This window comes from Anas platyrhynchos, chromosome 7 (assembly GCF_047663525.1).
Source record: "Anas platyrhynchos isolate ZD024472 breed Pekin duck chromosome 7, IASCAAS_PekinDuck_T2T, whole genome shotgun sequence".
Lineage (NCBI taxonomy): Eukaryota > Metazoa > Chordata > Aves > Anseriformes > Anatidae > Anas > Anas platyrhynchos.
In genome coordinates, this window is record NC_092593.1 from 15392039 (window position 1) to 15417423 (window position 25385).

The 25385-nt window shown below is 39.7% G+C and overlaps 1 protein-coding gene across 6 annotated transcripts; it reads left to right on the forward strand.

Annotated features, from left to right (window-relative positions):
• The first annotated feature begins 8161 nt into the window (after positions 1–8161).
• On the forward strand, positions 8162–24121 carry SEC22A (SEC22 homolog A, vesicle trafficking protein). 6 transcript variants are annotated; one of them, XM_027462146.3, is made up of 9 exons: positions 8181–8305; positions 9109–9178; positions 10446–10674; positions 12475–12678; positions 14696–14859; positions 15943–16137; positions 18826–18944; positions 21421–21486; positions 23092–24121. In XM_027462146.3, the coding sequence occupies exons 4-9, from the start codon at positions 12497–12499 to the stop codon at positions 23290–23292; spliced, it is 927 nt and encodes a 308-aa protein (XP_027317947.1). In that variant the 5' UTR covers positions 8181–8305; positions 9109–9178; positions 10446–10674; positions 12475–12496; the 3' UTR covers positions 23293–24121. The 6 variants fall into 6 exon arrangements, with proteins under 6 accessions (XP_027317949.1, XP_027317947.1, XP_027317948.1 ...); XM_027462147.3 differs by having other exon boundaries at positions 8288–8424; XM_027462148.3 differs by lacking the exon at positions 9109–9178 and having other exon boundaries at positions 8162–8305.
• The last annotated feature ends 1264 nt before the right edge of the window (positions 24122–25385 follow it).

The following is a 25385-nucleotide window of genomic DNA, read 5'->3' on the forward strand; positions in this document are numbered from 1 at the left end:
TGGTGCCCCAGTTAAGTGGGTGTCTACATCGCAGGCATGCAGAAGAGCCTTCTTCATTAATATGTGCAATTCTGCGTGAGCTGATTAGCTCTTGCAGCTCATTTGGTAGCAAATGTGTAAATCCGTCACACTCTAAATGCCAAATATGTGCACAGCTAAATGATGGAGAAGTCTAAAACACGGCAGGAGTTGGAGACTTTACTTGTGAAAAGAGGGCCTTGTCGTGTGCGTTAAATTGGAGCTCTGGATCTATCTGGAGCATTTATCACTCCTCTGCTTTGTCACTTTTCTGCTTGCAAAATTAATAATTCTTCCCACTGTGTTGATGGTCCTTTAGTGTGTGTGGGTGTTTAATTTTGTGCCTAACATTTGTAACAGACATATGATATCTGGTCTCAGTTCCTATAAAACAATAGCCCGAACAGTGCAGTCTTCCTTGCACAGCACACGAAGCCGAATTAATCAGTTGCTAACTATGTATTATTAATAACCCAGTTGCCATCACTTTTCTTGTCCTTTTTTGTTTGTGACAAACTTGGGAAGAGAAAGAAGAGAAAAAAATGAAATGACTTTTCTTTTTTTAAAATGTATTTTCAGCCAGAGCAGCGTTACCCAATTAAATGCATGCAGCCGGGTGTCTGCCCACACACGGGCGGCACTAAAAATTGTCACCTGCACAGGGGGAGGCTGGATTACTGCTGCAGGCATTAAGTGCCCTCACTCAGTTACATTGGGACAAAACAAGAAAATGGGCCTGAAGTGCTTCTAATTTACGCGTGTTTTTACTTCTTGTGGTGCCAAGTAGCTGCAGAGCCAGCCGGCCTTGTAGGCCCGGGCCTGCCAGCGCAGGGCAGCAAGGGCTCTCGGGGGGTCTCTCTTACCCTGGTGTGGGTCTATTGACGGCTGGGAGGGCAAGGGGACACTGAGGGAAGGATGGGTCTGCTGAACAAGTAGGGGCTGAGGTGAAATATGGCAAAATCTCAGAACTTTTGCTGAGTAAAATATCCAGCGACTGGCTAGCAGTAGCGCTCCCTCACAGCTGTGTGAGGTTGAGCGCTTTTTCTCCTCGTGCCACGTTTCTGTTGTGTCAGGAATCACAGTTGCGGCATTTTTCTCTTGTCTCTTTCCAACAACTCTGCTGTGGGAAGCCAACTTTCTCCAAGCTGAGCATAAACTGCTGCATATAGGATAACACTTCCTAGGAGGATGTGCATCATAATAATAAACAATACCCTCCTATAGCATCCAGGTTGCTGGTAAGGGACACTTTACTCGTACCCCAGTCTGAGCATAGAACAGGACAATCAGGTCCAATATTTCCTGTTGCACCCCCAGAGTTTGCCAAGACCTCTCTAACAGCCTGGGGGTTGCTTACAAGAGTGAGAGCAAGGGCAACTGTGCTTGGGCTGGCCTGCAGAGGGGATGCGGTCTTCCCTAGTGATGATGTGGAGAAGATAATTTGGGCTGAGGCCTTTTTTCCCTTTCCAAAGTGGAGCAAGTTGCCTTTGAGGTAGATCTTTCCTGATGGAGGGGACCATGGGAGAGCTGCTGCAGAAATACAGAGCCTCTGCACGATGCTGCTGAGCTCCCCACAGAGGTCCCTTAGGACTTATGGGTTCATCACCTCTGCAGAAGATAGTAATAGGGTAACTCCTCCTGTTCATAAAATCTACTTCTCTGCCAAAGCTTTCTTTAGGTGCGAGAGCAGAACAAGAGGGACTGTAGAAGTAGAGTTCACTATGTAGTAGTTGTGTTTCTCCAGTGAGGTACTATAGTATTAAGTGTATTAGGTTTATTTTGGATAGCTGTGTAATCTTAATTGTTGTGTATTGCTTGTATTGTAGTCCCAAGATCTAGGTCCTCATTATGCTAGATGCTGTACAAATATATAAGAGACTGTCATGCATGGAAGGGCTTTTATTATGTAAATAGTCAGGTTGGAAAAAAGAACTGGTGTTATCTCTGTTTTACAGATGAGGCAGTGAGAGAGGGGGAAAAAAAGCATTTTGCCCAAGGACACACAGAGTCTGTGGGTCAGTGCTGGACTTGAAATTCAAGTCTCGATTTAGTTACTTACCAGCTCTTCTTTCAATTTGTGTACTGCACACGACATAATTAAAAATAAAAATGAAGCACAAAGACAACAATACCATGTGTAATTTATCTCTATCTGGAACAATCAGTCAGTACCTCTGGGCCAAATCCTCCTTCGCTCTTCTCTATTTCTCCAAAACTTGTATTTCTTTCATGCTCTACACCTGTCATCACCTTACAAGTCATGTTACTGCACGCTCTGATTTACTGCACTTCTCTGATTTTCTGTAACATGCATCATTTTTGAGTTGGACTACCAACCTGCTATGAAAAAGGCTCTATTTTATGAGAGGCCTAGTCCCACTGGAGCAGCCTGCTGAATTTATATTCTGATCCTTTTCAAAATTGTTACTAGCAATATAAAGAATAAAGTAAAAAGGATGCATATGCATTTCTGCCTGTGAATACAGCAAGGCGTCCAGTATGTTTACAATCACCACTCAAGCATACCTGGTAGTCAAAAATACATATTGATGTAAATAATCTATTCTGAAGACAAATAAAACATAAATTTCATTCAGAAAGCACAATGTATTTTGTTTTGTGTACGTCAATGTTTTATGCCAGGCTTTAGGAAAGACTGTGGTAGGAGAGAAATGGTAGAAGTCATGTCAGTTAATGGAAAGATTAATAAAATGGAATTGGCATTTACTAAGGCTAGATAATACCAAACTAGCTCAATAGCTGTCTTTGGTACAGTAACTAATTAGCTAGGCAAAGAAGGAAAATCTGGGTGCCCAGACTTCAGTAAAGTTGCCGATTAGGAGCTGTGTGTAAAATTACATCCCCTACCTGGAAAAGTCTAAGAGGCATGCAGGGTGCTAGAAGAAGAGAAGCTGAGCTGTGTTGAAAGGGAATTATCTGGAGTTCCTAGCACTCATAATTATTTAATATTTCCCTAGTGGCAATGTGGAAAACAGAGGTGTCTGATAATTAAAATTTGTTGAAGTCACAAGTTAGGTTTCATCAGTGCAGGGAAGGTTCACAGTTCTGTACAGCGAGAACCAAATGTCCCCGTGAGTGAGGTGACACGAGAGGTCAGAGAGCTGACAGCAGAAAAACTCCTGCAGAAAACCAGCAACAACACAGAAAGGTTTCTCTTTGCCCTAACGTGGTGTAGGGATGAAAAAGGCAGCTGAAATCCTAAAATGCAGTAGGAGAGACGTCTCCAGCAAAAAAAGGGAAGTATGAATGCCCTTGTATAGGACCACAGAAAGATTTTGGGATAATACGCAACCATGATCACTCATTAAAGAAAGTTGGATTACTATATTGTTTACTATACTCGTTTAGCCTGGCAGCTGATGGTTGATACAAGGTTTGATCGCTCTTAAATGCCTCTGGTAAGGAAAATACTAAAAATAGGGGGCAACCTTAGTGTAAGAACAAGTGGATGCAAATTACCACAAGTAATTTGTGCTGTGCATTTGGTGTTGTTTATTCACCTGACCATGTAAAAAATTCTGGTGTTTTTGCCCAGCTGGGCAGCTTAACTCCACCACAACCACTCTCTCACTCCCACATCTCAAAGGAAGAGGGGCAGAAAATACAATGGAAAGGGCTCAAGGGTTGAGATAAGGACAGGGAGATCATTCACAAATTACCATTGTGGGCCAAACAGACTCAACATAGGGAGTTTTAATATAATTTATTATTTCTAACAAACTAGAGCAGTGAGAAACTAAAAGCAAACTACAGACACCTTCCACCCATCCACCCTCTTCCACCTCCTCCCCCTGAGTGGTGCTGGCTCCTCTCCGTGGGCTGCAGGTCTCCTTCAGGCCACATCCACCTGTTCACCAGGGGCCTCTCCACAGGCTGCAGGGAAACTTCTGCTCAGGTGCCTGGAGCACCTCCTGCTGCACTGACCTTGGGGCCTGCAGGGCTGCTTCTCTCACACTCCTCTCTCTCCCAGCTGGTGTTGCACAGCATTTTTTCCTCCCTTTCTTAAATCTGCTCTCCCAGAGGCCCAAGCAGTGTCGCTCATAGCTCAGATTTGGCCAGCAGCATGTCCATTTGGAGCAGCTGGAGCTGGCCCATACCTAACGTGTGGCGGTTGCTGGGCTCTGCTCACACAGGCCCTCCCTGTAGCCCCCTGCTACCAAACCCTTGCCATGTCAGCCCAATACCAAATCATGGCGCAAAAACATACCTAGTTTTAGCATGAAGCTCACAAAATGTATGAAATGGATTATCTGATCCAGTTGCCTGTAGTAGCCAGGGACTGGATTTGATAACCCAGAAGGTCCTTGTGGGCCTGTGCCTTAGTATATTCCTGTGTCTTACCGAGTTTGTTACAGTGAGCTACCACCTCTGTCTTATAATCGCATTAGATATTGCAGCCCCTAATAATCCTTTCAGTCCTAAGAAACCTTTATATCCTTCTGAATTAAATTTCAAATAGAACATTCTAACTGTGGATTACAAAGCCATATGTGTTTATTTCCTACACGAGTAAGTTTGTTGTAGCTATTATCATAAAGATAAATTTCTTCAGGGACTAAGAGTTCCTTGAATATAAACAAGAGTGTTTATGGCACAATTTTACTAGCAAATAATAATATTCTTATTTATTATAATTGTTTAAATGGCTCCTAATGAAATATTTGGCCTCATTAAGTGATCAGCTTGGAAGGACTTTCCGTCATGTGAAAATATTTAAATACAAAAAAAGTCTGCAACGTGTTCGGTTACAGTCATGTAGGGAACTAAAGGGATTATGTGTGCTAGGAGTATATTCACATGGCTTTCCAGATCAGCTTCTTCTACCAGACAGGGAATAAAGTAGAAAAGCCCCAAAGAGAGATCATTACTGTAGGAATGGCTTGGGATGTGATCATCAGAGAAGCTCGCTTGTGTTATTTCCATAAGCCCAAAATGCTGATGGCCTTGTAAATAAAAATGCATTAACAACATGCCGCTTTTCAAACTAATTGAGATGCAGCATGAAGATTACTTTTCAGAAATATGATGTTCTTTATGCAGGAGATCATGCTGGGGCCTACTGCAACAAGGGCCATTGGGATAACGCTATTTTGTTCTATCATCTGCATTTATTACCTTTGAGATACTTTATGTGACGTTACGAGGTGGCCTCAGACTTGTAAAGCCCTTGAGAATTAAACACTATCGTTGCATGAAAGAAACTCTTGTGCCTAGTACAGGCCCTTAAGTCTGAATCAGTGGAGAAGCATTTAAAACAGAAGCAAGGAAATAAACTGGATATTCTGCTGATAGTTTTCGTGACCTTGCTCGCACTTCTGTTAGCAAGAGCAGCTCATAAGCCTGGAAAGCAATGGCTTTGGTATTAATTTTTCTAATTTCTTATTAGTCATTTGAACTAATATAATCTTAGCTCATGTGATTAGCTTGTCTAAAACCTTTCAAATCAGATGTAGTTTTTTTAGAGTGCAGAGCTGTTAGAATATCACATGTTCTTAGCCCATGTTGTGATGTCAGGAGCTTGATTCAGAGTTTTAAGCATTCGTGATGAAGTTGGGCTGCATTGAACATAAACTAATAGATACTGATTTGATATATCTGTGTTTTTATGAGAATCGGCATTTCTGTAGAAGGAGTGGAAAGCACACTATTGCATTATTAGCATGGTTTCCAGCTAAATCCCCAGCACCAAGCACCAAACTTTAAGAAAGATATAGAAAAAGTTGGAAAGGTCCAGAGAAAGGAGCAACAGAATTATAAGGATGTTTGGTAAACATAAGTTTTAAAAAAAGATGAAAGGCTTTGGGTTTGATTAGTGTAAATCAGGGGATGCTTAGGAATACGGTAGCACTTTTCCCCATAAAAATGGGTTACAAAATGGATCAGAGATCTGGTATATTCCACACCCACTGGGTTTTTAATAGTTTAATTTGCTACAAAGAAAGCTGAGGTAGAATTTTCTGAGTGACCTTTAAGGGTCCTTTGGCCTCTGTGCCTCTCCTGAGACTCCATCACTGGAGCACAACTATTGCCATCTCCTCAGGCTGGTTATTTTTCCTCTGGGAGACCTTTTTTAAAAGCCATGCTTAAACACTGCATAGAGAGGCCATGAGTTTATCCTCCCTACCTCTAGTCATCCAAAACCCCAGCGTATAAATGAGGCTGCTCCTCTTGGCTCCCCCTGCAGTGACTGAGGGGCAAAAGCAACAGCTTCACAATGGGCAATTTTGGTGAGAAAAATCCCATCCTAACTTGTCTCAGCTGCTGTTTTTATCTCCAGCTGGCTGATGGCACATTAAGCAGCCACATGGCTTTGTTATTTTGCTGCACCCATGAAAGGCTCCTCACTGCCATTTCTGAGGGTTTTGACACCACAGGGACATACCTGGCACCACTTCTCTTCAACCTCTGGAGCTGTCCATACCCACTTTTGTGCTCCTCTTAATCTCTTTCTCTCTCCTTCTTTCCGAATGCCTACATTCCTTCACTTGACTTGCCTTTGTACTGACTGGATTTACTTCTTACAGATCTTACTTTTATCTCTTGCTTCAGCTTTCCCTAATTTATTCCCTGTGTGGTACCCTCTAACAATGTTTTACTGCTTCATTGTCTTAGGGGAGCCAGTGGGACAAGGAAAAAAAAAAGATATTTAAAATGTATCTGGCTTGTTAGCCATGCAAATTCTTAAATAACAGGTATGATTTAAGTTCACTGTGAGAGCTGGAAGCACTCGAGCTGCAACTTCACTTCTGACTCTGCCATCGCCTCTCTCAGTGACCTTGTGCAATTTGTTGAACCTCCTGGGGCCAGGTTCACCTGAAAATAAAGAACATTACCTTTTTCTTTTTTCCCTAGTAATGTGTAAGTATTAATTAATAGATGTGTATATAATTTTTCAAGTTCTTTTTGTATAAATGTAAAATGCTTGTCATTTTGCCTTCAAAGCATTTACAAATGGTCAGGAGAATTTTAGGTTTGAAAGATAAACAGTTCACAAGAACTGGAAATATTAAAATGACACACGTATGCACTTATCACGGACCTTTAGGCAGCCTCTAATTAAGCAATCACTACTTCTCAGCATTTGGTAGATGCTATCGTACCCTGTTAAATTGTGTAGCAGCTTGTAATGCTCTGCACTCTGTTTGTACAGGATAAGGACTCTCTAGAAATTATTTAGATTAGTGTATTATCTTCCTAACATACGCTGCAGTTGTGCCTCCTCAGTCAGGATTGAGATGTTCCTGTGCTCAGCTCTACAAAACCCCGTCAGGGACACAGTTTCTTCCTGGCAGGCCAAGATACTAACTTCAAATAGGCTGCAGCACAAGCAGCGTGCGGCAGGCTGCTCATGGAGCCCTTTTACCACAGCACTGGGCACTGGGCTCACACCTCCTGCCTCGAGGCTGGGGGGAGAGATGGTTTTACCACAGCACTGGCACCTGGGGTTGCTGCGGGTGTCCACTCACAAGTGATGCTACCCAGAGAAGGCAGATTTGAATTTGGAGAGTGTTTGTGTGTTTTGGTGCTTCCCTGCTGGCCACCTTGCTCCGGAGTGAGGCTGAGCAGAACCAGAAGGCCCAGAGTGTGCGGCTCGGTGCCTGTACCTGGCGCTGTGCAGTGCTGCAGCCCCTTGTGCAGCTCAGCCAGCAGCGGCCGGGGAAATTAAAGGGTGTTAGCAAGGAAACAGGCTGCTTCCCCGGAGAACTGAGCTGGCGGACTGAAACTGCAGGGAAACAGTAATGATGAAGAGTAATGGGGAAAAATGTTCTTGCGCTGGTGAGGAAAACTGTAAAATAGGGAGTCTCACTTTGGGCTTGGTAATGGGATTTTCCATGTTTATTTCCATGTCAGTGTTATTTGACTGTTATATGACTGGGAATGTGCAAAAGGGACACACCTGTGTCACTTCTCCGTGACCCGCAGGCACGCCAGATACTCCGCTCACAAACCACACGGTGCCAAGCAGTGCCACGTCCAAAAAGCCTTTATTAAACAGAGTGAAAACCAAGGATTTATCGCCCGGTGCCACCCGAGCAGCACAACCCAACCCCACACCGCCTCGGGCTGCACGGCCCCGCCCTGCTCAGGGCCAGCCCCCGCCAGGCGGGGCCGCCCCATGCCCATGCCCAGGCCCGGCCCCGGCGCGTCGCCATGGCAACGCCCCGGGGCCGCGCGGGCGTCACGTGAGCGGCGCTCCCGCCGCCGCCGGCGGACGTGGCCGGTACCCAGCGTGCAGCGCGGCAGCGGCCGCCGCCACGGCGCTCCGGTGAGGCGGCCGCGGGGCCTCCGCCGTTGCTAGGCAACGCGGCCTGCTCGGGGCCTGCTCGCGGCCTAGCGCGGCCTGGCCAGGCCCGGTTTGGGTTTGGGTGGCGGGGGCCGGTCGCGGTGGGTGTCATTAGGCGGGCTGGGGGCCGGGAGGGGGTGAGGGTTGCTGCCCGGGGATGCTGTGAGGGCCCGGAGGAACGCGGGGTTGTGTGGTGCGGGGGGGGCTGGGGAGAGGCTCCGGGGGTGTGGGGGTGCCGGGGGCTGTCAGGGCAGGAGGGGGGGCTTGCTGAGGGTCAGGGGCTGCCTGCGGTGTCTGGGGGGTATCTGCGGAACTAGGCTGGTTTTAAAGAAAAGAGAGGTGATCGCCTGCTTCTAAGTAGTTATGATGAGGCCCCAGATAACTGTAAGGCAATTATTATCAGATCACTAATCGGAAGATCAGTTTATGAGCAGTACTGCTATATAAACCCTTCCTAAGGCCTTTACAGGTGCTGTCTCAGGACTAAGTGCCACCGTGACACGTAAATAAACTAGATAATAATTGCATCTCTCTCTAAAAAAAAAAAAGTCATGGTAAGACAGGCTCTGTTTTTCATCATCTGTCTCATGGGAAGAAATGAAGCTGCAGCCACATGTGGCAGCTCCTGTTTGTGAGCGCAGGGGAGGCTGACGTGTGGTATATTGGATGGTTCTGGAGAGGGTGGAACAGCAGCAGGCAGGCCAGCCAGCTGCTCTCCTTCCTGCCTGCGGCCAGGTTCCTCCGTGGCTTTCTTTTTCCTGAGTTCTGCCAATTTCCATTTGCAGGAAGGGCTGTTAAGCTTTGGTGTGAGGGGAAATCAGTAGACTGGCCAGAAGCAGATGCACATGGGGAAAGGTGAGACCAGGATGAGCACTGAAGGATGCTTCTGTAGCAAACTCTCCCTGTCAATCATTGTCAGAGGCTCAGAACCTACCCGTGCGAGGGGAAGTGTTCAAAGGATATAAGCTTTTTTTTGAGGAAAAGCTGTGGAATTTGTAATGTTAGGGTGAGTTAATATCTGCAGTTTTGAATAGATGATTAAAAAAAAATAAATTTAGTTCTAAAACCAGTTCCATACCTTTAAAACTCTTTCTTCAAAACGTGTCAGTTTATCTCTTGATGCCTTGTGTGAAGTGCTGTTGTTTTGAGGATTGAGTAAAGTAGCTTTTTCTTTTTGAAGATTTGGTAAGCGTTTCTTCTGTGTGAATGTATTTTCAAGCGAGGCTGAACGTTGTGTTACAGTGTATGTACTACATAGCTCTGTACGTACATGTGATCTTGAAACCAAAATAATACTTCTTTTATTAACTTAATTTCTTGGATACCTTTCTGATTATGCTTTAAGGAAGCTGAGAAAGAAGTACATCTTTACACAGGGTGGGTTTTTTAAATGGCAGTAACAGAAGCTGGTTATCTGTTGGTGTTAAGACAGATACAATTTTTCCTTTGTATGATTTCATAGTACAAAGTCAAGAGAACCGGCAGGTTTTAATGGTGGCCTGACTTCTCTAAAAGAGTAATTTCTCTAAATGTTAGTTCTGAAGAAAGTGACTATTTTTGTTCTAGATTTATGCAAATATTTATGGGAAAGGGGTCTGAAGCAGTCTTTATCGTTCGCATTGTTGCCAGTGTGTACATCCTTTTGGTAGTGACACTTCCCTTGTCCCTAACTGTAAAACAACTGATGTTGGACTGAGCACTGAGAATCTGAATGCTGTGGAAATATGGGTATGGTTGTGTGGTGTTACCTTTCTAAAGTGTTTGGGTTTCTAATTGGGGTGGATTATAAATTAATTAAACTTAGTGTATGAGGTGAATTCAGTCAAAAGGTTACATTATTTAAGTTAGTAATGTACTGTATAGGTGGATACATGTTTGTTCCTAGTTTAAATGGCTGAAGTAATTGCAGATTTCTCAGCTTCTTGTAAGGAATGTAGAAACACTAATATTTTTGTTACTCTATTAATATTTTTTTTTCCTTGCTTGACTACATCCGAATAATCTCTTTGGGGTGTATTCAGGCTTTTCCAATGTGACCTCACAAAAAGAGCTTAAGAATGTTGTTAGCCAGTAAATACATTCTTCTTTATTATTTTTTTTCTGTTTGTTCTTATCTCATCAGATAACTCAACATGAACTATAATCAAGATCATTTAAGAAGTGACCAGAACAATATTTTTCCTTCTGAGAGCTTGCAACAGGATTCTGAGATTCTTCTGCTGTGCTGTCATTCTTGCTACCTTCTCCTGAAATAGGACATGGAGTTATGTTCCTTTCTTCATGTTAGGTGCTAATGAAGTTACTTGCTTCATCAGAGGAAATGCAGATTCATGAAATTCCATTTTGTGCAAGTAAGTTACTGAGAGGAACTTTGTTCTCGCGTTACTGTTCTTATGTTTATATTGATGTAGCTCCCAGAATTCCCTCCCAGAATTGGGCCCCAAGTGATAGAAATGGTTATTGTCTGAGAACCGCTGCTATGGAGAGCTCCTCTGCAATTTTGTCATGCTCTGGAGCTGCTGTCATGGTTGTGTGGTTAGCGGTATAATTAAGAAAATGTGTGCTCTGTGTATTCCACGTGAATTGTCCTGCTGGAGGCGTGTGCATGAACTTAAACACAGATAGGTTAAAGTTTCTAGGACTGCAGGTTAAATTTCCAGAATGCTTACCTCTAGGAAGTCCTGAAGGTGTTGGGAATTCTGGGTGGCTGCTTTTTGTTGGTTATGCTGCTGATCAAAGCATTTTGTATGACAGGGAATTCTCTAGGGACATTGTGGAAAAACAAGCGTACCTTATAAAAGCCCAAAGGCACTCAGGAGACTACAGGCAACAGTGACTTCTGCCGTGTTAACGAATCTGGGGGAAGGCTGATATGCTGTGGAAGTAGAACTAGAACGATATTCGTTTGGAACTTACTCAGCAGACTTGCCGTGTCTCAAAGCAGGTTAAAGTTTGCTGATGAAGCCAAGTTTCTCAAATCAGAAATCACAACATGGAATTATACGTGTGTCTTTCTGAGCTGTAAATGTACTTGAAAAACTCGCCATTGATTATTATTTCATAAATATCTTTATGTATGACCTCTGGGGAGTAGGGAATTGGAAAGGGGAGAGCTCAAGGGGAAAACAGCCATTTCCTTTCTTTTACAAAGAGGCAGTGCCGTTTGGGGAAAAGTTGGATTCCGAAGTTTCAGAATACAGTCCTTGAATTGCTAGGACTTGTAAAGCGCCGTTAATGTCATGGTTTGAAAGGTGCTATAAACACGTCAATATTGTGCACTAAAGCATATTTCAGCTGTATTCATAAATCTGTTTTGTGTTTCATTTTATGACTATATGAAACTTCAGGAGCATCATCTGAGGGAGGCAAAAACTATTTTTTTCATAATTTCTGAAGTGATAGGTGTAGTAAGTGGTAGGAGTCAGTAGAGCAGTGTTAGAAGTTGTGTAAGGAAGTGTTTGCTTTTGGCTTCATATAGATTCTAGCAGTTCGCCCACTTGTCAGAGTAATCAGCCTCTTAAAATAATCTGCATAGAGCTTGTCTTACTAAACTTTTGGATGTTTTGTTTTAACATAAGATTTGAAGAACTTGGAAGTTTTAAATGTGTCTTCTGTCTTGAAAGACTGTCTACAGGCTAGGTGTTCATGCTGTTAAATGCTTCCTAGAATTTTTCACCTTTTGTGTGGGAAATGTTTAAATACACATTTATTTTTTTTCTTTAAAAGGATAGATTTCACAAAGCTTTATTTGTTATGCTTAGAAAATGACGAATAATGGAAAAGCACATGGGCTTTGTGAGTGCCATTTCAACCTGCCCAGTACTTGTGTAATACTGATAGACCCATTTTGCAGATCTAAAGAGGGAGAATGTAAGTACAGTATCACCCAGGATTTATGGAATTCAGATTAGTGTCACATTTTCAAATATATATTTTTTAACTTTGCTGCTACTTTGTGTTTCACATAGACTAATGGATCCTATGCTGTTAGGGTTTTAGTCTGAGTTAGGTTTGAAAATTATCCATGTGTTCCATTTTAAGGTTCAGCCAGTATACAGTTTGCACAGGTAGGTTAATCGCAGTTAACTCCTTTTAGTTCTACCTTAATTCTGATTCATCTATATTTCTAAGTTTATTTTGTATTTTTTCAGGTTGTCATTAACGCTGTTGGCAATGTCTATGATTTTATCTGCCTCTGTGGTCCGTGTGAGGGATGGACTCCCACTGTCTGCATCTACTGATTACGATCAAAGCACAGGAGTGCAAGAATGTAGGAAGTATTTTAAAATGCTCTCAAAGAAACTTTCTCAGCTTCCTGACAGATGTACTTTGAAAACTGGGCACTATAACATAAAGTAAGACTTCTCTTTTATGTATTTGTAATATCCTTGTTTATATCTGTCTGTAATTTAAAGTTAACAGTTGTATGATAGAAGTGATTAATCAAAATGAGAGTAATTCTTGGCAGTAATTCTTGTGTATCAGAAGTTAAAAATGGAGAATTTGTAGAGAGTTTGAAGCCTAGTCCTACTTCAGTGAAAGTTCTAGCTTGAAATAGACAATATTTTTATTAATACTGAAGTTGTTGACCTACTAGGAGCATTTTTATTAATTTTGAGTTTGTTTTTCACATGCAAATCGTCACATACGTTCTTCGTCATGCTAGTTCAACTAGTATTTGTTTTCTCTTTTTAGTCTACACAAGCTTAAAAATTACCCAAGTACATTTATAACCCAGTATTTTTGAAACCTCACGTGTATGTTGTTATGGAATTAGGCCCTGCAGAGCTTTTGTTGTAACTTCAGAATTTCTGTTGATTTCAGAGAAAACGTGATCTAAAAAAAGTAGCATAACATGATAATTATTTCATACTGTGCGCTCAGCTGAGGCAACGAGTTGTGCTTCTTCCTTTTTCTGTCTTCATACCTTTTCATGCCTTGGTTGTGTCAACAGTTTTTTATCCCGACTGGCAGCGTGTGGAGTCTGAATCTAAATAAATACGTTGATGTGAGTTTGGTTAAAAACATGCTGTGATTTTCTATTCTCAGACAAACTATTCATCTTGTTCTCCCACCTCTCCCTGGTCCTAGAAAGTTTTCTCCTCAGCCTTCTCCATCTCCCATGTGAGATGCAAGTGTCTGTCATATCCCATATGTATGTGTGAGTGTCCTGCATTGCTCAGGATCAGGGCCAGCACGGACTAAATCTTGCCAGTCAATGTTTTTTTGATTCCTTGTGTCAGTGCAAGAGCATTCTTGGAAAAGCAGTATCAAAGTATGCTGATGGCTCAGTTGCAAGAAATTGTGCATCCCTTTGTTTTAGTAGGATTTAAATTTGATTTTCATGCTTGAAATTAATGTTTTCTGTATTCTTGCCTGCTAGTCTTCCAGTGCTTGTTAAAAAAAACACATGGTCAGTAGCTGTGTGTTTTACCTGATAGTTGAATGGTAACTTACAGTTATTTCCATTTGTTATTTTGATGTTTTAAGATGAGTTGCGGTTTCCAAGACTGATCACTTGTTGTTGTGTTTTTTTTAATAAGTTCCTAACTATTACCTGCATTTTCTTGTTTAAACATCATGTTATATGATTGTTCTGTAAGCAAGAGTAAAGACATTACAAAATGTGTATGTCGTATCCGTACTGCTCTGAATTGCTGTTATACTTCCACATTGCAGATACAAACACAGGGCAAATGCAGGTTCTCTTTGTATAAGTAAGGAACATGAAGTAAATATTTCCTGTAATAAATTAATGTGTTGAATCATCTCTTTAATCATCTGTAAAATGCAGAACTGTTGTTGAAGAAAGTCAATAGTTAATATTTTTAAACCTCACCTGTAGTCTGCTTGTAAACTGATTGGATTAAAAAAAAAAAAACCTTTGGAGAATGAGAGATACAGCTTAATCAAGAGGTTTTTATGACTTACCTTTGAGTATTTTTAATAGTGTAGGTTTTATATGTCAAAATCTTGAAAAAATTTGAATATGTGTCATGAAAAAGTGAAGTCTAATGAACTGCCTAAACGCAATAGGGTTATGTGTATTAAATTTTGATTTTGTATTTGCCAACTCTGGCCATCTTTACTCTCTCTGGAGAATGAGGTGTTTGTTACTTTTTGGATCAGTTTTGTGTCCTCCTAATGTATTTTAACAAGAACCACCTGCCCTTCCCTGCTCTCTGAAGATAAGCTTTTGCTTTTTGACTAAATTAATTTTCTACTAGAATACCATTTGACTTTTCAGTAAGCGTTAATTCCTTTGCTACCCCACAACAGATTTTTGCTTTTCTGATTACAGAATACGAGATCAGACTAGTGAAGCTATGTGTTACCCAGATTTAAATTTGATTTTTTTTTTCTCAATTACAGTTTTATCAGTTCTCTGGGAGTAAGTTACATGATGTTGTGCACTGAAAATTATCCCAGTGTCCTGGCTTTCTGCTTCCTGGATGAGCTTCAGAAAGAGTTCATCACTACCTACAACATGATGAAGACAAATACCGCTGTCAGACCGTACTGTTTTATAGAGTTTGGTAAAGATCTGATTTCTTGTTATGTCTGTTCTCATACTAAGATAAATGAATATTTAAATAAATGTGCAACTTAATGTACACAAAACAAAACTATACAAGGCAGTTTATTGCTGTACGTCAGGTGGATTTAGAATCTTAATTAACTCTTTACGGTCAATAAAAAAAAAAACAAACACACAACCAAAAACTTCTTTGCACATTAGTCTACTAGACTGCAATTTCATGTTGGCTCTTAGGTGTTCAGCAGTTTTTGTTCAGTACATGAAAGGGAGAGATTTTTATTTGTCTTAGGATATACTGAGGCATTTAGTCCTCTGTTATGCAAGCTCCAAATACAGCTAATCTCATGTACACCAGATAACAGCTGTTATGGATTCTATTAATCTGTTGCTTTAATACTACACAGTTGTTTTAAGTATTCTTATAAAATGCATTAGAATAAAACAAACTGCAGTTGTAGAGGAAATTATATATAAAACTAATATAAAAGAAATAACTGTTTGGTAGTTCCTGTAATCCAGTCAATTCTTTATTAACCGTTTTTGTATGACTTTTTCTTCCTTATAAATATGTCTTTGAACCCTTTTTTATGCCTTTGTTTTACTAGCTGTTAACATAGAACAGAGTTCTACTGCAATCTTTACATTTGTATAATATGATACTATATTTTCTCAGTCAGAATATTTTGCAGTCACATTTCATACCTACGTACGTTTATACTTGAATGCAGTTGATTTTTTCATAAGGATATTTAATAACCTCTCAGCAAAGCCAAAATAAGTGCAGTAAATCCATTGTATTAGCAGTTCATTCAGTCTCATGCAGTGAAAAGTCATTAGTTTATTCACAGTTATTAAGTAATTAGATTTCTAGAGCTAGATTTTTTTGACTGCAGAATAAAGTAGCACACGATATATTAGCCACAAAACAGAAATGGCATTAGAATGTTCCAAGATAAATGTAATCATTTCAAACAGTGTATTTAAATTTGTGAAGTATGTAGTACATAAAGCTGCATGGTTTAAGATTACTTAATTAACCAAAGTCCATAGGGTTATAACTTTTCTTTTAAATTTTACACAGATAATTTCATTCAGAGGACCAAACAGAGATACAACAACACACGTTCTTTGTCAACAAAGATGAATCTTGCTGACATGCAGACAGAAATCAAACTGAGGCCACCTTATCAAATTTCCCTGTCAGAACTTGGCTCAGCTAATGGATTTGCACATCTATCTGCAGCAGAGTATAAGGGGACTGGTAAGATATCTGCAGGTAAGTTTCCGACTTTCATATTTGTATCCTTAAATGTCACAGAAGCAGAGTGGTAGAATTAATCTTTCTTTTGACATTATTTCTTAAAAAAAAAAAAAAAAAAAAAAAAAGTTTTTCACTGTGATGTTCTTAAAGCATAAAATTGCCATGAGATAACGTCCTTTAGTTTAGATGTCGTGTTCTATGCTCTAAATGTTCCTCTTTGCAAGGCACTCAGAGAGAGAAAAGGGCCTATTTAATGGACAGGCTATTGAAGGGAAAACTAACCACATGAAAATAAGCAAAACAGGACGAGCACTTAACATAATCCTTTTTTTTTTCAACCTCTTAATATTTATCAAAATTTTGATTGTTTCTGCCCAGTGAGATCCAGTGACAAAAGCTAAGATCAGTGCTATGAGTTAGAGCAGCTGGAGAGAGGGGCATTGCTTTAGGAAGCATCTGTGAAGGTAAAGTTCCAAAGAGCTGTGGTGTCTGAAAGAGCTATTCTCTAAAATAAGTGCTTTGTGTATGAGGTCAGTGATAGCGATTTCATATAAACTTGTCACGTTCATTCATTCATTCATTTAAGTGGTCTTGATTTTTTAATTTTTTTTTTTAATCTTTAATTTACCATGTGTAGGAGGTACATGTGGCATTGTGTGGTTTTTAACTGGGGTAAAACTTGAGCAGGGTTTAAGGCTTGTGGTATCAAGTGAATGCTCTGAATCGGTTTGAGGCCCACATTTAGATGTTTCCCAGTATGCCAGAAAACTTGAAACTTCCCAAATCCTTGCTTATCCCGGGCAGGCACATACCATTGCCATTCACTTTACAGTGTCAGGGTGGAAATTGCTATTTTAAAGCTAAACATTTGCTAAAGTCTTTCATATAAGAAATCAGCTTAATTTTGTGCTTTTATATATTTTTAATAGGATCTCTTTACTGTGGTATCATCCTAATTACATTGCTTATTCCTAAGGATTCCTTTAGGAGACAGAACTACTTTCTACTAAAAATGAGAAACAGAATTGTTAGGGTGCCCTATCCGTACTGCCAGGGCCTTGATCCTGAGAATTCTAAGCGCTATTGAACAGCGTAGAAATAACTTACAATTTCAATATTTACTATTTAAGAGTACTAGAAATTCTGGGAAATTAGGAAAATAAGTGTGAAGATACTTAAATTGTTTATAGGAGTAGAATCTTTTAAGCAGTACTGTACGTATCTTTAATCATCTACTGCATGCTGTTTTGAAAGGTATGTTCCTTTCCATGCATCTCTCTGTTCAGTTATCCATTCCCTTCCTTGAATTGCTGTAGAAACTCACTATCCAAGGGCTGTGCATTATGAGAGGTTTGCACTTTCCTCCTTTAGCTCTTCAAATTTCAGATGCTATTAAATAATAGTGTCGTGAATGTGACTGTTTTTTAAGCAAGTGTGCTAATACTTGCATAATTCTTCGCTATCATCACTTCTCTCCATCCTTGAAAAGAACTCTCTCTGGATATTTACTACCCACTCTGGTGGCCAGGCTTGAAAGTTTCTCCTTCGCTGTATGGTATGCACATACCATATATAACCGTAACAGCGTGGTTGTTTCTAGTAGTATTTCCCTAAGTTCATTATTAAATATAGCACAAATGAGCTAACTGAACTTATTTTAAGTTACTGCACACCAGTAATCGGACAGCCCTGCCTGCTTATCAGTGTGAAATAGCTTTTGTCTTTTTTTTTTGTTTGTTTAGTTTCTGTAACTTCATAAACTGGAAAGCCTTTTTCCTGGATCTGTTCAGTGCATACAACCAGGATTGACACTCCTCTCTCTATTAATGTTACGGTTCATTAACCTCATTGTTCACATCTTTACACTTCGTTGATTTGAACAGAGCGATTTAAGTATGGTTCAGTAGTCCTGTTGTTTTCTCAGTGTTGCTTAGGCTGTTTAGAGTTTTTCATTGTTTTTTTCATATTTATTAATTATGGAAAGGGACAGTAATGAGCAACATAAGCAACTGTTCTGTGCTTGTGACCCTAGATAAGCCTGAAGGAGTTGCTGTGCAAAGAAAATATGTTTTAATTTTAACATATTTTGTGAGAGACCTCTAAGCAGTATCTGGAAGGTCTGTACAAGGATGTAAGATCAGTATTAGCTGTAGTTTCAGAGCAGTCTTCTTTGGAGTAGTACTCGTTGGCTGTATCTATTTTTTTTTAAGTTAGGGGAATGTAATAGGCTTTGCCTCATAGTGTTCCATTCAGCGAGCAAGCTAAATAAGTCTTGATAATTCTTCTAATGCATTAGAGTTAAAGAAAAATGGAGATTGTGAGAGGAGCTCTTAAGTATGTGACTTATTACCTGGCTACTAATTGTGGACAAATTTCAGCAGCAAGTGCATCATTTGCCATTGATTTCCTGGTGCGTTTAAGCGGCTTTCAGGACCCTACTGAATAAATTGGATATATTGAGTTAGATTAAATATAATAAGACAGTTATGCATTGAAGAAAAACATGCTTTAATTCCTTTCTAGACCTTGTGTTGATATATTTAAAGTGTTTTTTCTTTAAGAAGCAAAATTTTGTTTTGGGGTTTGCTTCAGTTACCTCTTGAAATAGAAGACACTGGAAAAAATGAGATTTGATATTTTTCTATATTTCTTAAAATACTGCTTTGACTTCTAATATCTTTATTTTGATCTTTTGATTTGCAGCTCCTCATCAGCGTCTGGAACCTGTCACTCTGCCAGGGATCGTCTCATTTGTACTTAGTCTGTTATGTGGGGCTTTGAATTTAATTCGTGGCTTTCATGCCATAGAAAGTCTCCTGCAGGTATTGTATCATGTTTCTGAATTTTGGAGTTCTGCATCATTGTAGTTATACTGTTATCTTAGAAGTTCTTGCTATATGAGCTGAGTCTTGCCAGTTTTATTTTCACAAATATGGTCTGTGAGGTCAGACCTTTATTAGTGAAACTTGCTGCATATAATCTAAATATCCTTCTTGAGAGTGATGCATCATTCGTTAAGGCTGTGAGTTGCAAAGGCAGTGGAAGGTGGGTGTCTGACTCCCTCCCTAGATACTTGGCAGCAGTGATTATGTGAACATCTTGCTCTTTTCTCAAAATTTATGCCAGCATATGAAACAATTTGAATAGATACTGTTTTAAAACAGTTCTGAGAAATTATGGGAACTGTTGAGAATCTGGCCACATTTTTTTTTTCTTAATTGTTCTTAATACACCTTCTTAGACAGAGTGCTTATTTCACTCTGTTCTGAAAGGATCGACATGAGAGAAACTGTCTAGTGATTTCTTGTTTTCAAACACAACAAAACAAAAAAAAAAACAAAAGTAACCTTCAAGCATTTATTTGCTTATGTGAACTCTGCTCTTACCCTCCCAATGGACTTTCAGTTTCTTTCTATGCACAGAATCCTTGTGTATGTTACTGTGAAAAAGATTTACTAACATTAAACAGGTCTATAGGGTTGTACTGATGGCTGTAGGAACTAAAAATTCCGTGGAGGTTTTCAGAACAAGAAGGGGAATCTTCCTCCTTGGCCAACAGCTTGTCTTTTTGCTAGAACAAACACGAGGACTGCAATGCTTTTGCTAGTTAATGGACTTTGTATGGAAGAAGGGTAAAGAAGATGACCTTTATTCCCGTAGTTTACATAGTTATTGAAATGTGTAAAGATGTAATAAAAAATATTCTTTGAGTTCTCAGCATCTCCTGAAGACTAATGAATAGTAGAGCAAGGTTAATGAAAGTGTTCCATGTAGAGGCTTCTGTTTTTTCTAAAATAAAATAAAATAAATAGTGAGCGTATCTTTACATTATTCCTAGTTATGATTTTCTATTGCGCACATTTTTCTCAGTTTTTAATTAGGATAGAATTTAAAGTACCCTCTTGTAGGAATAGTACTGAACAGAATTCTGCGACTTTCTTTAATGGTTCTATAACTTGTTTTTTGTTCTTGAAAAAAAAAACTCAGCTGCAGTAAGGTATGCAGGTGTTAGATTAATGTGTTTGACTGATGGTAGGGCAGTCAATTCATTTTATGCTTTATGCTGTTGCATCTGGAGGTAATAGATGGCAGTACAGATGGAAGACTTTTTTTCTTCTTTCTGACAAATGATGCACACCAAAAATCCATAAAGCTTACTTTATATCTTATGGGTTTTTCTAAAATAGAAATAATCTGAAATATGATTAATTAAACTTCTTCTGAAAAGTCATTCAAAAACTTCTGTCCCGAATTACTGTTCCCTTTATAATCAGTATTTTACTTAGGTGTTAGAAAAACTCTGTTATGATTTGTAGCTGTACTGCAGCAAGTACCTCTGCCTCACTGCCTCTGCACGTGTGTGTGGTTTAGGAATGTACTGCATTGTGCTGATAAGTTTTAGGTGCAGACATACCGACTTTTCTCTAGTCAGCATTGTAAATGGAAATGCTCCACACTGAACACACTGAGCAGAAACGAGTTGTAGCTCTGAATGGATTGCCTTCTTCCCAAAGTGAAATCTGCTGGCAAGGGGGAACATCAGCACACATACCCATTGTTAGCCTGGGAAAGTTTTTGATTGTTGCATGTGTTTGTTTGAAATGCAGTTGGGATATCACTGAGTATGTAGATTTATTCTGCTTAGCTCTAAAGGAATTGAAAAGCAACCTGTTTGAGGAGGTTGGAAGTAATATGTAGTCGTCGTTCTGTTTTTTTCTAAACACAGAGTGGAAAGTTCTATCACTTCAAGTAACTTTTTCCTTATTTTCCTTCAAGAAAACTGGATTTTCTAATAATCTGATAAATTTATGTTTTGTTTGCTCTCATTTCCACTGAGGCAAAGGTGCCTGCATTATTTTCTGTGTAGAATTTTACCACACCCTAGTGGCCAGTTTGTGTGTTTCCCTTTTGCTTTGTTTCCATTTTGTGAAGCTGCAGGAAGGCACAGTTCTACAAAGTTGATATTAAAGGCAGTTAATTTTCAGAGGCATCTGCAGAAAGTAAGTCTCCAGCTGGGATTCCTCTGAGGCTTCTGAAAATCTCAGTGTTAGTTATCTGCTGTGAATAAACATTTTCATGATTTCAAATCAGGTTCCAGATCACAGTGGTTTATTAGAGATAAATACGCAATGATGAGTGCTAATTTCTTTGGATTAGCCTATTCTAGGGATTCTTATAAATCTCTCTGTAAGACTATTTTAAAATGTAATAATGAATAACTTCCATGCTGTATGTGTTTGCTATATGTTCACTGAAACGTTGTAAGATCTGTGATGGCTTTTTGTTTTATTTTCACAGAGTGAAGGTGAAGATTTCAGCTACGTTATTGCATTTTTTCTTGGAACAGCGGCTTGTTTGTACCAGGTGCGTTCTTGTGCTTGCATAATTCACTCGTTTAGAAACATCACTCAGTCATGCATAAATGTCATCAGGTTTTCCTAAATGTCACAGATACTTGAATAGAGTGATTATCAAAATAATTTCTGCTCCATTTTAATGTATTGATCATAAAATATCTTACAGTAGACTCATACGATACACTTTCTGTTGCTGACATTTTTTTTCAGTTAGTTGATTGAGTGATACAGCGTAGTTAGTCTGCAAAAGTCTCAAGCAATGGAGATTATATTGTTTCCTTTAAGTTTCCTTTAAGTAATAGTTTCCCAGCTTAAGTGGATCTAACCATCTGACCAAATGCTTTACTTCTCCTTTTATTTGGAAGGGTTTGAAGTAAATACAGTAATACCTAGGCACTACAAACAGTAATTTTCTTCCACTTCATACATTATCGTGCATCTCTTTCATTTTCAAATCTTTCAGCCACTTTCCACTATCTCCTTCTCCTATCTGATATTTTGTGCTTACATTTCACATCTGCAGGTTTTCCATAAAGAGCCAAATGATACAATTTATTGGGGTTACAAGTGTACAATGGCTTGGCATTTTTTGAGGAACATAAAATATTAAAATAAGTTAAGTAGAATTTCTCCAACGCTAATAAAAGATAGCAAACGCTTAAGAAGAACACTTACATAGTCTGATGATGAATGCTGTTAAAAATTTGTGTGAGAATAGCTTTATACTCTCTGGGAGCAGATTTGGATTACAAAGTAAGCCCAAATGATGTTATCTACCTGGAAGCACAGTAAAAGCTTTCTTTGGCAGATGGAAATTGCTAGAATCCAGAGGGGGCAAACTTTTTTTTTGGTGAAGGTCAAAAGGAAGTCGTTTGAATAATAGAAGAAGTAAAAGTAATATCCACGAGAAAGCACAGGACAGCTCTGTCCTTTTAGAGATGAAAAGAAAACTGAGCCAAGAGACTTGAGCAGATTTCCTCTTGCAGTAGTAGGAAAATAAAGGGTAGGAAACTGGGGGCAGTCCAGATGTTCTGTATTACACCACATTGTGCAGAAACTGACGCTTTAAACACAGTAGAGTTAGGTAGAGTGGTGCATTTCTCTCAAAACATGATCAGTGTTTTACCACCTGAGGAAGGGCAGTGGATCTGTGTGGACTTGTCTGCCTCCACCAGTTAATCCTCTGATGAACTCTGGCAGGATGCTGGGCTTGCAGCTGGGGGATTGCCTTGTGCTGAGTATTCCCCATTGCAGGGCCATGCTGTTTTCCCTGTCCTCCTTGCTCCTCCATCTGAAGAGGATTTAACACTGGCTCTTGGTACTTCTCTGTTGCTCGAGTGGAACAAAGAGTATGTTTTTGACCAGCGTTTGCCAGGAACATCCACTTCCCTTTATCATGGGCCACTCATTATTGCAGTTTTTAATCAATTAGTATGAGAGAATTGTTGTTGATGTCAGGTACTTTCACCTTTCCATAACTGCTAAATTGACGTTGTTCTGACACGTTTAATTTAGGGTTTTGCTTTGGTTTTAATTTCTTAATGGCCAGAGACATTTTGGTGGTGGAAGCTGTTTTCCATGCAATAATATGGTTTCTTCTTTTTCCTGACAGTGTTACCTGTTTGTATATTACACGGGCTGGAGGAATGCCAAGTCCTTCCTGACTTTTGGGCTAATTTGCCTGTGTAACATGTACCTGTATGAACTGCGCAACCTGTGGCAGCTCTTCTTTCATGTGACTGTGGGAGCATTTTCTACCTTACAAATTCGACTGCGACAACCACAGGGAAAGTCCCCTGATTACAATGTCTGACAAGTCCTGGAACACTTAGAGGCAGTCTTGTTCCAACAGATACTCTCAGGAATGTAAAGCTGTTCTCCAAAAGAAGAAGCTGTCTGGATGGCGCTTTTTGGTTTTGTTCCTTTTTCTTTTTTTCTTTTTTTTTTTCTTTTTTTTTTTAATAAAGCAGTGTAAGATGCCTGTGGACATTTTTCACTTGATGGTTAAACTTTTTTTTTTTTTAAAGGAACAGCCAAGGACACAAAAGAATACAGAACTGGAGGATAAAAAGGGTCATATCATGCAGTGAAATGTATGTTGCAGAGAGACTGAGATCGGGGAATTTCACCGGTGGCACGAAAACGCTTCACTCAAAAGTATGTCAATGGAAGGAATGTACAGAGTATGTGTCCTGCATATCATGTAAGCTCTTCAGTTCCAAAATCAGTTTTGCCTTTGTGAGGCAGTAGAGGATAGGGTAAATTAACAATAAAAATGCTATTGCATATTAGCAAATGAGATTTGGAATATGTAAGCTACAACGTTTGGGAATGTTTTGTTTCACGTTGACATATGCATGAATGTTTTCTTAATTGAGACATTACCTGGAAACTCCCTGTTTCTGGCGATCAGCTTTTTGGCACCTGTGGCTCTCCATTTAGTGGCATAAATACTTGCACATTTTTTCACCATGATTTTCTATCAATTATCTTTTGAAAGTGATTTGTGTGGGCAGGGTTTCTTTTTAGTAATTGTCTAGAAAGTTCTGCCACTTAACCCAGGACTTTTGCACACTTCCTCTGTTTGAGCTGCGGAAAGGTTGAAAGGAAATGGACTGGTGAGTAAATTGGAGCGACTTGTACTTGTTGGACTATTGTTCTTTTTATATACTTTTAGAAATGGGTGAATGATTAGCTGAAACCTGAAATAAAAAAGTGCTGACAGGAAAATAATAAATCAGTCTGATTAGCTTAAATGAAAAAAACAAACGGGAATATTGTTTATTTTTTTCTGGCTTTAGGCTGTTTTGTGCTGGGATAGAACCTCACTGAGAGAGACTTGTGTTCAAAGGAACAATCATACACTCCTAAAGTTTGTGAACAAACAGCAAACACCTAACATGTACAACACAGAATAGCAGCAATATACTACTGGCATTGGTTACATCGGCCTTATTTGTGGCAGTTAGATGATGGTTGGTTGTGGTGCTCCATAATACATAAATAGATCGTTATAGGTGGGTTTGTGTGACCTGCAGTAATGTAAGGATTCACTGAAATCTTGAGAAAAAGAAGAAAAAAAAAAGGCTTTAACAGGGAGGTTGTCATGCTGCTTGTGATGTCGGATTTGGGGACTGGCAGAGTTTTGCTGTGCTCTGAAGTGTTGCTCTAGACAAGTTTCCTGGGGTACCTCTTATCAAAATGTGGTGTGTGCTTCAGTAAGCTATTTAGTTGGACTGTGACCAAGAAGAAAGGAGTTAGAGTTTTTCAAAAGGTAGTTTTAGTCAAGAAAATAAGATAAAACTAAGAAGAATTAGAAAATGAAATTGTAATCCAAAGTGAACAGAAGTTGTATTGCATTTTTCATAATGTCTTGTTTCTGAGACTGGTGTTTGAGCAAGACCATGAAGATAGCCCAGGTGTGCTGCCCCCAGAGCTGGTGTTGCAGAAAACGGGCTTTGCAGCTAAGCCTCTTTCCTCCCACTTTGAGCCAGTGGAAAAAAATGCATTCGTGAATGTGGTCTGATTTTGTTTTGGGAACCAGGAAAGTGGGGAAGAGACATGGAGGAGGTATGGATGCAAGCATACACGTCTTAGGGATGTTTAAACCACAAATACTTTAAAGATCCAAAAGAACAGAAATCAGCCTTTGCTTAGCACAGGGAGGTTTGCTTGCCTTCCGCTTTAATGCACCTCCATGAGTGCTGGTCACCAGAAAAGGTGAGAAGCAGTCCTTCACCACTTTAAGTCAATGGCTGGAAAGTATGAATATTCACTTTTAGGTATAAAAACAGATTTCATCTTGCTCACAAAGTCTAGAACTAGAGTCCTGTCTGTCCTTTTGCTTCGCCCTGCTCAATAGGCAGGGAGGCTATTTTCTGTACCCCTGACGGACTGCTTCGCTTC

What these genes read in the sequence shown, in the direction of transcription:
- SEC22A (XM_027462148.3), top strand. Translation starts at nt 12,497, where the DNA reads ATGTCTATGATTTTATCTGCCTCTGTGGTCCGTGTGAGGGATGGACTC. An exon ending in GTACTGTTTTATAGAGTTTG is followed by an intron (nt 14,860 to 15,942) that starts GTAAAGATCTGA and finishes AATTTTACACAG; the next exon opens with ATAATTTCATTCAGAGGACC. An exon ending in CAGCGGCTTGTTTGTACCAG is followed by an intron (nt 21,487 to 23,091) that starts GTGCGTTCTTGT and finishes TTTTCCTGACAG; the next exon opens with TGTTACCTGTTTGTATATTA.